The sequence below is a fragment of the Rattus norvegicus genome, chromosome X, assembly GCF_036323735.1.
Source record: "Rattus norvegicus strain BN/NHsdMcwi chromosome X, GRCr8, whole genome shotgun sequence".
NCBI classification, from domain to species: domain Eukaryota; kingdom Metazoa; phylum Chordata; class Mammalia; order Rodentia; family Muridae; genus Rattus; species Rattus norvegicus.
In genome coordinates, this window is record NC_086039.1 from 103,492,158 (window position 1) to 103,506,429 (window position 14,272).

Consider the following 14,272-nt stretch of genomic DNA (forward strand, 5'->3'; position numbering starts at 1 on the left):
TGTATGCCTCTAACAGTGTTAAAGTTCAGATCTTACATGAAAGTCTTTCGTGCATTTGGAGGGTTTTTGGTGAAGGGCACTATGATCTAGTTTTGTTCTTACACATATGGAAATGAAGCTTTCCCACCATTATTTGTTAAAGAGGCTGCTTTTTCTTTATCAAAAACTAGGTGTTAGGGGAAATCTAAGCAGTGGAATGAAGCCACCCCCATGGTGCCCCCTCTGCCCTTGTCCTACAGGTAAAAGAAGATACACACACACACACACACAAAATTTTTTTGAGATGGTGTTTCAGGTAGATGGCATGGGCCTTGACCTTACTATGTAGCTGAAGATGGCCTTGAACTCCTGACCCTCTGCCTCAGCCATGCCTGACAAGGACATCTGATTGTTTTTGTTTCAAGTCTGGTTTCATTTGCTTCACTGCCAGGCTCACTGTGTGTACCATCTTATTTGTACTCCAGCAACCCGAAGATTCCATGTAACTTATGTATGCGCATGAATACTTTAAATGCCAACATTTTCAATAATTTGATAAAGTCTTTGTAGTCAGTCAAAAAAAAAAAACTAGGTGTTTCTGTCTGTGAAGGTTTATGCCTGTATTCTATAATGTATTTGGATTTTTACCCCCTATTACCCTCTCATACCCCTCCAACTTTTGTGCTACACCTGTTCTTTCCAACAACTTCTCAATCCTACTTTCAAATACTTTGCTATTGTTATTTGGGGGTCTGTTTGGTTTTCTTTTGTGACTCACTAAATATAATTAGTGTTGCTTGCATTGGTTCAGTGGGGAGGCTATTAACCATCCCATCAGCATGTTAGTAATGGCTACAACACCAGATGTAATGACTCCTTCTCCCCCAGCATGTAATTACCACCGTTAGTTCCTCGGAGAGCTATGATACTGCAAATGCTTCTGACTATTTACAGTGGAATACATATTGATCTTATTTCGTGCTCTTCTTCAGTCTGAAACCACAGCCGCTTTGACTTCATAGGTGAAATAGCCACACCACATGCGGAAGACAGAGTTTACCCTACAAACCAGCATTTATTTTCTTTCCACTAGCATTTTTGCAATGCTCCTTTGGAACCTTGGAAGGGAAATACAGATGTTCCATTTAGAGATGAGTGGTCAGCAGTCAGTTATTTTCAGCTTTTTGACCACTTACAAGTTTCCACGTTGTCACCCATTGCAAACAGAGCTGCTTCTTCATTTTTTGTTTTCTTTTCTTCCTTCCTTCCATTCATTCATTGTTTTATTTTGCGAGACAGTATTTCTCTGTGTCACAGCTCTGGCTGTCCTGGACTTGCTCTGTATACCAGCCTGGCCTCGAACTCACAGAGAATTCTCCTGCCCCTGCCTCCGAACATGCAGGGATTAAAGATGTTTGCTACCATTGCCAGGCTAAACAAGGATGAGAGAAGCACAACATATGGGTATAAATGTAAATGTTTATCCCTTTAATCAAAGCACTATGGAGGCAGGCACAGTTCTGAGTCTGTGGCCAGGCCTGGTCTATATATCAAGTTCCAGACTAGCCAGGTCTACAGAATGAGATGCTTATCTAAAACCAAAATCAAAACAAAATCCACACATACCCATAAATCACCGTGATCCTATTCAGCAAGACAACTTCCTCAGTATGTGTAGAAACTTCCTCCTTTGCACCCATGACTTTGTTAACTCTGGAATATTGACCTGTATTACAGTACCAGGCATGAATTATCTCCTGTGAAATGGGTTTTAAAAACAATTAAAGTAGTTCATTCCCCAAGTAGTTGTCATTCTGATATTGCAACATTAGGTAAATATTTTCTGACATGCCAATAATGTAGTTCACAGAGTTCACAGCTTTCTAAGATCATTCATAGCTTTTCTTTCTCCAGTAGCCTAAAACACCCTTGGGTACTATGAAAGGTAGACAAGTGATAGGGAGCTTTTTGTAAGGCTCGATGTGAGTCTTAACTACCGGGAGACCCCTCCCAAGTGAGACATGAGAATGGTGTTCAATGCAAAAGCAAGAGATTTATTTTTCCAGCACATCAGGGTTGAACCTCAATCAGCCCCTCATGGCAAGTGACTAGAAGGTGACCCTGAATGGCTATAACAAGCAGTTTTTATACTCTTTAGGGGTACAAGTTACATCAGCAAGGTTACAGTTTAAACTTAGTGGTTAAGCATATTGACCTTTGAATCTGTTGGCTAGCAAGCATATGACATGCATTCAAACTCTACCTGGGACCAGAGGGTCAGGTGACAGTACATTTTGCAGGAGCTCCTCCTGAAAACTGTGGGTGGAGAATGGAATTTGGCCTAATCTTGACCTGAGGCAGTGGGTGTAAGGCTGGGGAAAGCCTCTAGGGTCCTTCATCTTCCCCTTTTTTCTTGTACAAGTTCCAATCTTGGAGCTACACTCGGGGGTCTCTGGTGACTAACTCATATTCTTCAGGTCCTGTCCTCAGGGTCTTATACTGTTGGTGCAGGACCATCAGCTGTACTGTACCTATTCTCTCTTTTATGAAGGCCATAAGCTTGTTCAATATGCAGAGTCCAAAGGTCAACAATAGAACAATTTGGGGTCTTAACAAGGTGATTATGAGGGTGATTAGCCAAGGGGACGAGTTAAACCAAGATTTGAACTAGCCCTGACTCTGATCTCCCCCCCCCTCTTCCTCTCCTCTCCTCTCCTCTCCTCTCCTCTCCTCTCCTCTCCTCTCCTCTCCTCTCCTCTCCTCTCCTCTCCTCTCCTCTCCTCTCCTCTCCTCTCTCTCTATCATTTGGCTAGCTGTTCTACTGTCTCTCTGGCTAAAGACCTAAGGTCTATTACATATACCTTAACCTCTTACTCAGATAAGCTTCTTATCCCCTAAATGAGTCCCTTTGTGCATTTGGCCAAGTGAGTCTTTTGTTTGTTCTCTGGGGAGAATAGTTTTCCAATCTTGAGTGTGCCATTGTCCTTCCTCCTCTAAGTAATAGGTGGTGGGGTGGCTAGCAATTTGGTCCTTCCCTTCTGTTGTATATTCTGAGGCTATCCCTTAGTCCAAACCCTGTTCCCAGTGGCTGTCTCTTGCATGCACATAACCGGGATAGGCTCCTGCATAGCCACTTCTCGAGCCACTTGATCTGCCTGGTTATTGCTCCACACCACTGAGTCTCCTTCCTTCTGATGTCCTTGGCAATGAATAATATTCACAGTTGCTGGCTTCATCAGGGCATCCAAGAGATCCAAGATTTCATGGTGGGTTTTTTTTTATTTCTTTTCCCTCTGATGTGAGCATCCTATCTCTTGGTATATAGCCCCATGGATGTGAGCTGTGGCAAAGGCATACCTGCTATTCGTGTAGATGTTAATTTCCTTGGCAGCCCCAAGTTCCAAAAGAAATTAGATCCACTTTCTGTTCTAACATGCCGGGAGGTAGAGGTTCAACCAGCCCAGATGACATTTGTTTCATCCACTACAGCAGCACCCACTCATCTCTGACCTTCATGAAGAAAACTGCTCCAGTCTGCAAACTAGGTAGCCTTAGCTCCTGGCAGGGGTTGGTCGGAGAGGTCTTTCCTCCACCCATGGGCTTCTGCCAATATTTGACACTCATGCTGTGATGGTTCCAGGTCAGGATAAGACAGCAAGGTGGCTGGATTGAGCCCAACTGGTGGAGAATCTAGTCTTCGTCAACTGACCGGTGGTCCCAACCTCTGGGTCTTTCCATTCAAAGGCAAAGTATTCTTAACTTTGGGATGCCAAGGTCAGGCAGAAGAAAGCATCTTTCAAATCTAAAACTGTGTACCAAATTCTGGAAGGTGGTGAAGTACTCAGAGTGCAGGGGTTAGGTACAGTAGGGTGGATGTCAGCCAGTCTACCACAGTTTATTTCTCAAGTCCTAGACTGGGTGATAATCGTTTGTGCCCGGCTTCTTAACTGGCAGGAGTGGTGTGTTCCAGGCTGAATTGCACTAAGCAACACCCCAAGCTGGAGGAGCCAGAAAATGTGTGGCTTAATTCCTTCTCATGTCTCTCCTGAAATCGGACTGGTGCAGGATCAGCCTGGGTCTTTAAGCTCCACATACACAGCCATGAACTAGCCCAGACATTTCAGCCCAAGCAAGTGGAAACTTTTCCAGCCACCAAGCAATATCCTCTGTCTTTTGGGTATTGGTCTCAAACAATTTGTATTTGTCCTCCAGCCAAATAGTAAGGACCTGGACAGGATCTTCAGCAGGCCCCCTCAACTGAGGGCCCTTGGGAAGGAAGTAGATCTGAGCCCCATCTTAGAGAGCAAATCTCTCCTGAGCAAGGGATGGGGCAGTCAGGGATGACTGTGAATGAGTGGGATACCCAGCACACGCCCAGGTCCACAATTCTTCGGGTAGCCCGTGAATACTGTTTAGTCCCAGTGGCCTCTTGGACCCACAGATGTTTTTGCTGGAGACTGGACCATCAGCTTGGAGGAGGACCGAGTGTTGGGCCCCAGTATTCACTAAGAATTGGGTGGGTTTCCCTTCCACTTTCAAAGTTACTCTGGGCTCGGGGAGGGGGTCTGAACCCTGTCCTCCTTGGTCGATGTCTTCCCCCAGGGCTAACACCTTCACCATTTGGGGGTGCTTTTCCCAAGGCCTGGGATTTCCTGCTCCTGGCTTCCATTTGTTGGGAAACTCTCGGGCCCAGCGGCCCCTGTCTTCCCAATGTGCCACTGGTCCTTTTCAACGGGTTTTCTGTCTCTGTTTGGTTAGAGTCTCTCTTCTCTGCTTTCCCTAACTACTGTAGCCAAGATCCTCTGTAAATTTCTTTTCTGTCCCTTTTCTTTTTTCATCTCCCTTTCATCTTCTTCCTTTCTCTTTCTCTGCTCCTTTTCTGTCTTCCTGTTATGGTAGACTTTTTCAGCAACCTGTACTAAGTGTCTCAGCGACTTATCCTGTAGTCCCTCTAACTTCTGAAGTTTTCTCTGATATCTCTACTAGCCTGGTCTATTAAAAGTAGTAATAGCTTAGTCAAGTAGCTTTATGCTCCTCGCTGCTGGGGTCATAGTGTGTATATTGGCAGAATGCTTCCATGAACCACTCTACAAATGCTGAGGGTGACTTGTCTGGTCCCTGCTTAACCTCACGTACCTTGGTCAAATTGGTGGGTCATCCTGTGACCCCCCCTTGAGACCGACCTATGAAGTCTAGTGGTAGGCCTTCAGGTGCTCCTTACCTCCTGTTGTATTAAAGTCCCAGTCAGGTCTAGTCAGGGAAAATCCGCTGTCGATGACAGCTTGGTCAATTGATGGTGCCCTCGTGTTTGAGGGGACATTCTTTCTGGCTTCCGGCATTATTCTCTCTTGCTCTTTGGTCATGAAAAACACTCTGATGAGTTGGATATCATCCCAGGTGGGCTGATGAGTAAATAAAACAGTCTCAAAGAGATTAATCATCCCCTTGGGGTTATCTGAAAAGGGGGGTATTGGGCCTTCCAGTTGTACAAGTCAGCCGAAAAGAAAGGCCAATATTGCACTGCCTGATTGCCATCCTCATCTACGGGCCTGTAGGCTCAGAGGAGGAGGGCCACTGTTGTATCAGGTGAAGTGGCCCTTTTGCTCTGGGTCTCCATGGCCAGTCCCCCTTGCTGGGGCCAGAGGAAGGAGGGGTAAAGGGACGCTGGATGGGGGCTCAAGAGAGATCCTTGAGGGTCTGTGGGAACTGGGGCCATGGTAGGAGGGTAAGGGGGTGGAGGATCTATTAGTATCAGATCCGCTGTGGAAGGGTCCTGGAGAATGTTCTTTACAGACTCCTTGGTCTCTACAAGGTTCTTCTCCTTCATGGCCAGGACCTGCAAGAGTCTTGGAGACAAAAAGCTTTTATCAAAGAGGGGAGGGGTCCTCCACTAGATGTTTCCAAGTAACTATATAGGGCACTTGGCTTGGGTGCCAGAGGGATCCTGGTCTAAAGATTCTTTCCTTTACTGCTTTAATCACTTGCAAATCAAAGGTCCCTATGGGTGGCCACCCTACTCTGAAGGTGAGCCATTCGGAGGAGCAGAGAGTAACTAACCTGCCCTTCTTTATTAGTACTGACAAATTTTCTCCTCTTTCCCCAACTCCCCTCCAGTGGTTAACTAGGATGTATAATGGGGTAGATTCAGTCTGTCCCATGTCCAAAAGTAGCATCAGTTGAAGTCCAAGTCCAAAAACAAAGAGAAAGGCAATCAGTACACAATTTGCCCCTGCCACAGGCACAGAAACCAGATATTCAGGTGACTTGGCTAGTTCCTGCTCGTATAGAGTCTAACGGGCTCCAAAAGGAGCAGAGTCCTCCTGACTCCCTCCACCGGAGGAGGGGGGCCTGAAGCATCCTCCAGACTCCCCGAGGTCATGACCTTAAGGCACATCTGCCAGCTGCATTTGACCACACCAGACCAGAGGCTAAGTCTTACAGACACTCATGAGCAAACCAAAACCAAGACTGACAACACAGATACAGACAACCACCATACCTGACATCAAGCTTGAGCTGTTTCTCTGACCACCATTCCTCAAGACCTCATAGGGCATCTGGCTTCTTGGCCAATGCACCAAATGTAAGGCTCAAAGTGACTCTTAACTACCAGGAGATCCCTACCACCACTACCACCAAATGAGACATGAGAACAGAGTTCAATGAAAAAGCAAGAGGTCTATTTTTCCAGCACATCAGGGTTGAACTTCAATCAGCCCATCATGGCAAGTGACTAGAAGGTCTCCCTGAATGGCTATAACAAGGAGTTTTTATACTTTTTAGGGGTACAGGTTACATCAGCAAGGTTACAGTTTAAACTTATTGGCTAAGCATATTGACCTTTGAATCTATTGGCCAGTAAGCATATGACACTCTATCTGGGACCAGAGGGTCAGGTGATAGTCAGTACATTTTGAGGGTGCTCCTCCGGGTAACAGTGTGTGGAGAATGGAACTTGGCCTAGCCTTGATCTGAGGCGGGAATCTGATACTTGGCCTAGTCTTGATCTGAGGCAGTGGGTGTAAGCTGATGAAAGCCTCTAGGATCCTTCACTTTCAGGTAGCTGTCAGCTTGATTTCTTTGGGTTCTGTGACCAAAATATCAATGTTTGGAATGACTTTAGCCATAAGAGTCCTAATTTTTTTTGTTCTGGTGAATAACCAAGCAAAATAGTAGTTGGAAAATGTGCTGTATTACTTGGGAAACCACTGGGGCTTCTTTGATCAAACAACTCATAGTGAGGCACTTGATGTCTGGTGCTAAGGTAGGTGTGTGTGTGTGTGTGTGTGTGTGTGTGTGTGTAGCTACTTGTTTCATTTTTTAAGAATTTTTTAAATTTTGTGTGTATTCATTATCCATTTACATATAATCTAATCTTATTCCATTTCTTAGCTATTCTAAATACAGCCACAATGAACATGGATGTGTGAGTATCTCTGTAGTAGAGATCTTTTCATCTGTTCCCAGGAATGGTATAAGTGAGTCACACGGTGCTTCTAGTTTTCATTTAAGAAACCTCCATGCTGGGGTTGGGGATTTAGCTCAGTAGTAGAGCGCTTGCCTAGGAAGCGCAAGACCCTGGGTTCGGTCCCCAGCTCCGAAAAAAAGAACCAAAAGAAAGAAAGAAAGAAAGAAAGAAACCTCCATGCTGATTTCCACAGTGGCTTTAGTTCCCATTCTTTCCAACAGTGGGTAAGCGTTCTTTTCCCTATATCCCCACTAGGATTTGTCAAGAACACAACTGGCACCAAAAACTATTGAAGATGTAGCATGTTTAAGAGTTTAAGAACACATTAAAATTAAAAGGCCTACTAGGGGAAAGGATAATGGCACTATATGTATGCTCCAGTAGCCAGTCCCCGAAACTGGAAACTGGTCTGAATGGATTCATCCAGAATTGGCCACTATTTTCTCTTTTCTTTCCTTTCTTTTCTTCCTTTCTCTCTCTCTCTCTCTCTCTCTCTCTCTCTCTCTCTCTCTCTCTCTCTCTTTCTTTCTTTCTCTTTTTATCTTTTGACTATTTTTAGGGCCCTGAGTTGGCCCATCTGGAGGGACCATTACCACCTACTTTTACATTTATGTTTTATTGAGCCTCCCATCTTGTTTCCCAAGTCATAAAGATGATCTGTCTGGCCTGACCATCACCACCTAGTATTTTTCCTTATAGGCTGTTTACTCCTTCCAAAAGTTAACCTCCTGCCTCATAACATTATCCGGTTTTCTGGTAATGTAGATTGTGGACTGAGGGGAAACCATGTACTTTTATTAATGCAATTTCGAAATTACAAACATCCCTAATACAGAAACCATGCCTCTCACCATAGTCTACTAATATGGTACTCAGCTTAGAGTTAAGGTATATAGGTTGGGACATTGCTAAGTGATATACATGCTAGAAACATTTTCTGATTCTAAGACTCATTTTAATTAAATTTATGTTCAAATAGATAATACAAACACGAGGTCCAACATTAAAAATACAAGAGCTTATATAATCAGAGATTTAGGTGGGGAGAAACATGAGCAAGCCTGGAAGAAATCCAGAGCAGGGAGTGGTTCACGGGTGCAGAGATATTTTGGTATCAAGTCTAGGCAGTAAGAAGATACTTGTTTTCCCTGTGCTTCTAGTGAGGTCATCCTGAAAATGGAAGTCATCTGCAGTTATTTTTCTCCATCACTGTTTTTCCTCTATCCTTACTTCATGTTATCTAAGACTATTTCAAAACAAGAGACATGCTAGAGACTAAGAGCAAAAGATGTCAAGGGAGAGCAACAAGAAAAACTAAAAAGGGAGATGGAAAACGATCTGGCAGCAGGGCAGTTTCTTGTAGGCTCTGCAGGTGCATCATACATTTTATGCAAACAAGCCCTTACAAGTGCGTCACTGGAGGATTTTTCTTGTAGAAGGAACCATTTGAATTGTTTGAATAAATGAGAATTTTTATTCCTAATTCAGCATTAAGAACCAACCTCCCCCCAACCCCCCAACAGCTTTTCAACCTTGAGCCCCTCCCTTACGTAACCAGTCCGCTAAACCAGTGGCATTTAGTGACGAACTTGTAAACACTAGAATTCTTTGCTATCCTTCCGCCCAGCAAGGCGACAGCTTTTTCTCCTGACGCCACAACGTGAAAACCGTATGTATTTCGAAATGGAAAGACATGCCTAAGAAGGAAGCTAAAACCAACATTTGGTAATCGTCTGCTTCCCGGTATTTGGCGCTGTTTTCCCTAGTTCGGCCTCAGAATCTAAGTGTAGCAGTGTGCGCCACACACAGCGCTTTGCAGTGGCAGTAGTATCACTCCATTTCCCTAAGCCGGAACTCCTTAAATAACTCTAGCTCCTCCCACTGCGGGCCTCCGTAATGACGTAGCCGCGCCTAGTGCGTCCCGGCGGATGTAGGTAGATGGTGTTCAGTCGCTTCGTGAGGGAGCGGAGAGAGGAGTGGGTACCGAAAGGTGATAGTAATTTGCTAGTCATGGCCCTTCATCTTGTCCTACGTCCCAAGCGCCCGGCAAGCCCCTAAATACAGTCGCCGCCATTGTATCAGCTCGCTGCGCCTGACTGCGGGTTGCGTTTCCCTGCCTCCTTTCTGTATGGCAAGGCATCACCAGAGATAACGCAAATAAGAAAACAGCCTAGGACTCAAACAGAACAGGTTAGTAAAAAGGAGGACCTTGCTTGGGGTTGTAGGTGCGGGTTTCATGATTGGTGCGGGATTCGTGACCTGGTTTTAGGAGGCGAGTGTTGACAGACTAGGGAGGATGATAAAACGCCATCTACGTTTCTATAAATTCGCTTCATCACGTTTGGGAAGGGAGATGGATGCAATGGCATCATCCACTGGGGAGATGGCGTACTTGTCAGAGAAAGGAGGAGGACTGCCCCTGCCGATGAGGGCAATTGTCTGAGGAGTCTTGAGAATCAGGGAGGAGATATACAAAGGGGTTGTAAAGGTGGGAACATTGAGTCTTGTATCGGGTGTATTTGAAGATTGTTTTCACATTCTGGTTGCTTATCTGAGCATTAATTAACCACATCTTACTCATTGTGATTTCATTTGATTTGGGACTACCAAATATGTGTTTTAGATAGATGTTCTGCCAAGTTTTTATTTCTCTACGTTTCAGGGCTTCAATCAAAAGGGGAGGGGAGAAGATAAAACAAAACTGACCTGATTTCTGTACCGTGGGAAAAAGCTTCAAGAATAGGTAGGGTTCTAGAACAATTTCTATATCTCCTCTTTTCCAGCCTTCCAGAAATGTCCTCCATTATCCCAACTATGTTGCAGAACGTGATAGGTTTGTGTGGGCGGGGTGGGAGGATAATCATAAGAATGTGTAAGAAAATTGAAAATGATACTTTTCATTATTTTCCCAGCTTCCTGTTATTGTCAGGCGTTTCATCCCTACTGCTACGACCGACTGTACAGAGATGATTTAGTTGTCTCTTCATGGAAATTATCAGGCTTTACAAATATAGCAGAGAAACATGGAAATATCAGGGTGTCATTTGGGGATGGCACAAGAAAGGGAATCAGAGAATTCTTTACCAAACAAGTATCTGTATCCAGAAATCATTTATTCCTTAAGTACTGTTTTCTAAATTATACTCAGTAGGGATGTTCTTCTATTTGTGGATTTCCATTGGTGGACATATCCAGAGGGTTTTGTAACTGTTGACTGCTGTGAACATTTGTAAAATAACTGACTGTGAAGCTTGGAGATAATGAGGAAGAGATTGTCCAGTTTCTAGGGTTAGTGTAAAGACAGACAAGGGTCACTTAGACTAGAAAATCACATCCTTCTGTTTGGTCAGTTTCTCGATGACCTCTAGCTGGTCTATGGACTCAGGAGCCTTGGTCTACTTTAGAGACAGATACAGGATGAGAACATCTTCCTTTCATGCCCTCTTTCTTGTCCTGCTCTAACACTTCATTATTAATCTATTTTTCAGCTAGGGTATCACTAAAACAATCACTGAAGAGGACAATGGTGGGCCCAAAGGGAGGAAGAGGAAGACCAGGAAGGGAAAAGCTAGACAAACTTTTAGAAATTCTGAGAAGGCAAGAATAAGGGCCAGGAACCAAAGTCTGTGTCCCCAGAGCTTAGTTTCTGTCCTCTTTATCTGTATAGGTCTGCCACGTCTGCTGCAGGGCTTGTCAACAGCCGAAGCAAAGAAAGGAGGAGAAAATTCCTTCCCACGAGCACAGGTTAGTATGAATGTGGGGCCTCCTTGAATAAGACCTGTAGGATGGAATAGTAAAGATTCGGTTGGCTCCAGCCCAGGTCAGCAAACAGCCTCAGAATTCTGCAGCCTCTCACGTCCATCCAGCATTCTCATTCTCTCTGCCCTTATTAGTGTCTGCAAAGACAATTGTTAGGTGTAGACGCATGGAGGTGTAGACAGTGGGTAAACTGAAAGAAGGAGTTGGCTACTTGTCTAATTCTTTCCCATAGAGCACTTAATTTCCATACTTAACTATGTCTCTGTGGTAATCAGCATGAGGAGAAAGAAAATTGGAAGAGACTTAAAGCCCCATTTCCTTCCTCCACCCCTAGGTCCAACTTCAGTGACAGATCTGATGGCCTTGGAGTGGCTGAAGACCACCACCCTCCACAGGCCTGCGCCCAAGCCCAGCTATCCTTTATCTTGAGTGGCTTCCTCAGCATGCTGTCTATATGATTGGCAGAAACTGTAGTTGAAAAGGGGGCTGAGTGACTACTGGACTTTATATGAAAACACCTACTTGGGGCTGACTTTCGGACAAGGCTGAGATAGGGGTGTATTTAGCTTTGCTTTTCTCTTGAACCATGATTGGCTCTAAAACTAAAAAGAAAGCTAGAGAAGAGTCGGGGCCTTCCCCAAAGCCTGGAACCAATAGCCCTGCCAATGCTAAAGGAAAAGGCAAGGGTCAGACCAATAAAGGGGGTAAGGCAGAACCAAAAGTAGAATGGGGGAACCAGGCTGAGGCTAGGGATGGAGCAGTGGCCAGGACACAACCAGTGGTTCCCACTGAGCCCAAGACTGTGACATGGAAAGTAAAAAAAAAGAAAGACAAGACGAATACTAGAGTCACTGCACAAGCTAAGACAGAACTCCTGGCAGAACCTGCTTTAGTGCCTCATACCAAGTCAGATGCTTTGCCTCCATCTGTGCTCATTACTGTAACCAAGTCTGAAGTCAAGGTTGACACTGGAGGTGAGCCATCTGTCAAGGGCTCTGCCAAGGCTAATGATAAGCACAGTATTAAGCATAAGTCTGAGATAAAGAAAGAGGTCTGTGTCAGATCCAGGGCTGGGGACAAAGCTAGTAATGTCAACACCACTGATGAGGATGATGAAGACTATGTGTGCTCCTGGTTTTGGACTGGAGAAGAGCCTAGTGTAGGGTCCTGGTTCTGGCCTAAAGAAGAAAATTCTCTTCAAGCTTATCAGCCCCCACCAAAGGTTGAGGAAGAACCTGAACCCCCAGATACATTCGACTTTGCTTTAAAAAAGAAAGCGGCAGCGTGGTTAAGGGGCAGGTTTATTGTCCTAGTCCCAATTGAAGAACCCCAGCCGTCTTTACCTCCAGAAGGGAACTGGACTCTGGTTGCGACCTTAATTGAAACTCCTCTGGGTATTCGACCTTTGACCAAGATTCCACCTTATGGTGGACCTTACTTCCAGACTTTAGCTGATTTAAAAAACCAAATCCGGGAAAAAGAAAAGTATGGACCCAATCCAAAGACCTGCCGCTGTAAATCACGCACCTTTAGTTTAGAGCCTGTTGAGTTTGATAAACTTGTTGCCCTACTTAAGTTAACAAGGGACCCGTTTATTCATGAGATAGCTACGATGATAATGGGCATCAGTCCTGCTTACCCATTTACTCAAGATATTGTTCATGATGTTGGTATTACTGTTTTGATTGAAAATTTTGTCAATAATCCAAATGCTAAAAAATACCCTAGAAATTTAAATTTAAATGCCAACCCCGATGCCCCTGAAGAAGTGAGAGAGACTGAAGCACATGTAAATAAGGTTTGTAGGGACATACTCTCTTGTCCTCTGAACTGCTCTGTGCAAGTGGAAGAACTAAAGCTGTTAGTGAGCTTGAGTGTGAAATTTGATTATCACCACGTGGTTATCTATTATGTTCGATATTTCATCTCATTGTTAAACAAAGGAAGTGTCAAAATCAAGTTTCAAATTTTAAGAGTTATTCTGTGTTTGTCAAAAAACCAAGCCAATACAAGAGAACTGATCAGTGCTGAGGTAATGTCCTCACTGGTTGCTCACTTTCACAAGAATGAGTCAAAGGCTAATATTCTTCATATCATTGAAATATTTGAGAATATAAATTTCCAATTCAAAAAAAGGGCAAAGCTATTTACTAAGGAAATGTTCACTAAATCTGAACTTATTTCCATATTCCGGGAGGCAAAAGAGTTTGACCAGAAACTCCAAGACTTAACAGACCACAGTGACCCTGATGTAAGAGATAAAGTTATCCGATTAATACTCAAACTCTAAATAGCTGTATATTCTCATGATGCCTTGAGCATTTTTGTCTTTCCAGTATAAATTGAATGCTTATTATAATTATAAATTTGATACTTATGCTCTCTGTGTTGGGAGGCAATTTTATGGATGCTAGTCATCTTGAGAGATTGAATACTTGCTGGTTTTTTTTCTGTGCTATATAAATTAAGGTATTTTTGGTATTTCTGTATTGTAACCCAGTACTGAACCTATTCGTTTAAAAAAGCTATATTTCTGTGCATTATATTGATATAAGTGTATTTTCGTATTCTATTTACGTGTTTATAATAAAGTTGCATGATAAACACAATGAAAACATTGTTCCAGTTCTTTAGTTGAAATGTAGTCAGAGATGAACAATGTAAAGATAGCCAAAATTGCTGTCTGTCCATTTACTGGTGGGGGTGATACAAACAGGTTTACCATTTGGCAGATCTTTCAGTTCCAACATAGTCAGGGAATCCACTCAACTATTCTGTGACCAAGAGGACAGAGCTCTGCTTCTGGCTGGCTGGAGGTTGTAGATGACAGGGTTTCAATGGAGGAATGATACTGAATCTGGACAGACTTAGGAGGAGGAGAATACAGATGTCTTCACGTCACTCTTGAGTCCAAGAACTTGTACTTAGCTTGCACATCCGCTCTCTCACCAGGATACCCTGAAGTTTTTAATCCCAAAGAGATTTTCTAGTTCTCACCCTATTCAGTTCAATTGTGGACAATTGTGGGAAGTGCAGTTCTAGAGGGACAGAGCCACACTGTATCCT

General features: G+C 43.9%; 1 protein-coding gene across 1 annotated transcript; it reads left to right on the forward strand.

Annotated features, from left to right (window-relative positions):
- The first annotated feature begins 9,394 nt into the window (after positions 1-9,394).
- Positions 9,395-13,821, forward strand: Armcx5 (armadillo repeat containing, X-linked 5). The gene is made up of 4 exons (NM_001401249.2): positions 9,395-9,637; positions 10,110-10,190; positions 11,115-11,191; positions 11,541-13,821. The coding sequence occupies exon 4, from the start codon at positions 11,793-11,795 to the stop codon at positions 13,494-13,496; it is 1,704 nt and encodes a 567-aa protein (NP_001388178.1). The 5' UTR covers positions 9,395-9,637; positions 10,110-10,190; positions 11,115-11,191; positions 11,541-11,792; the 3' UTR covers positions 13,497-13,821.
- Positions 13,822-14,272: the final 451 nt, after the last annotated feature.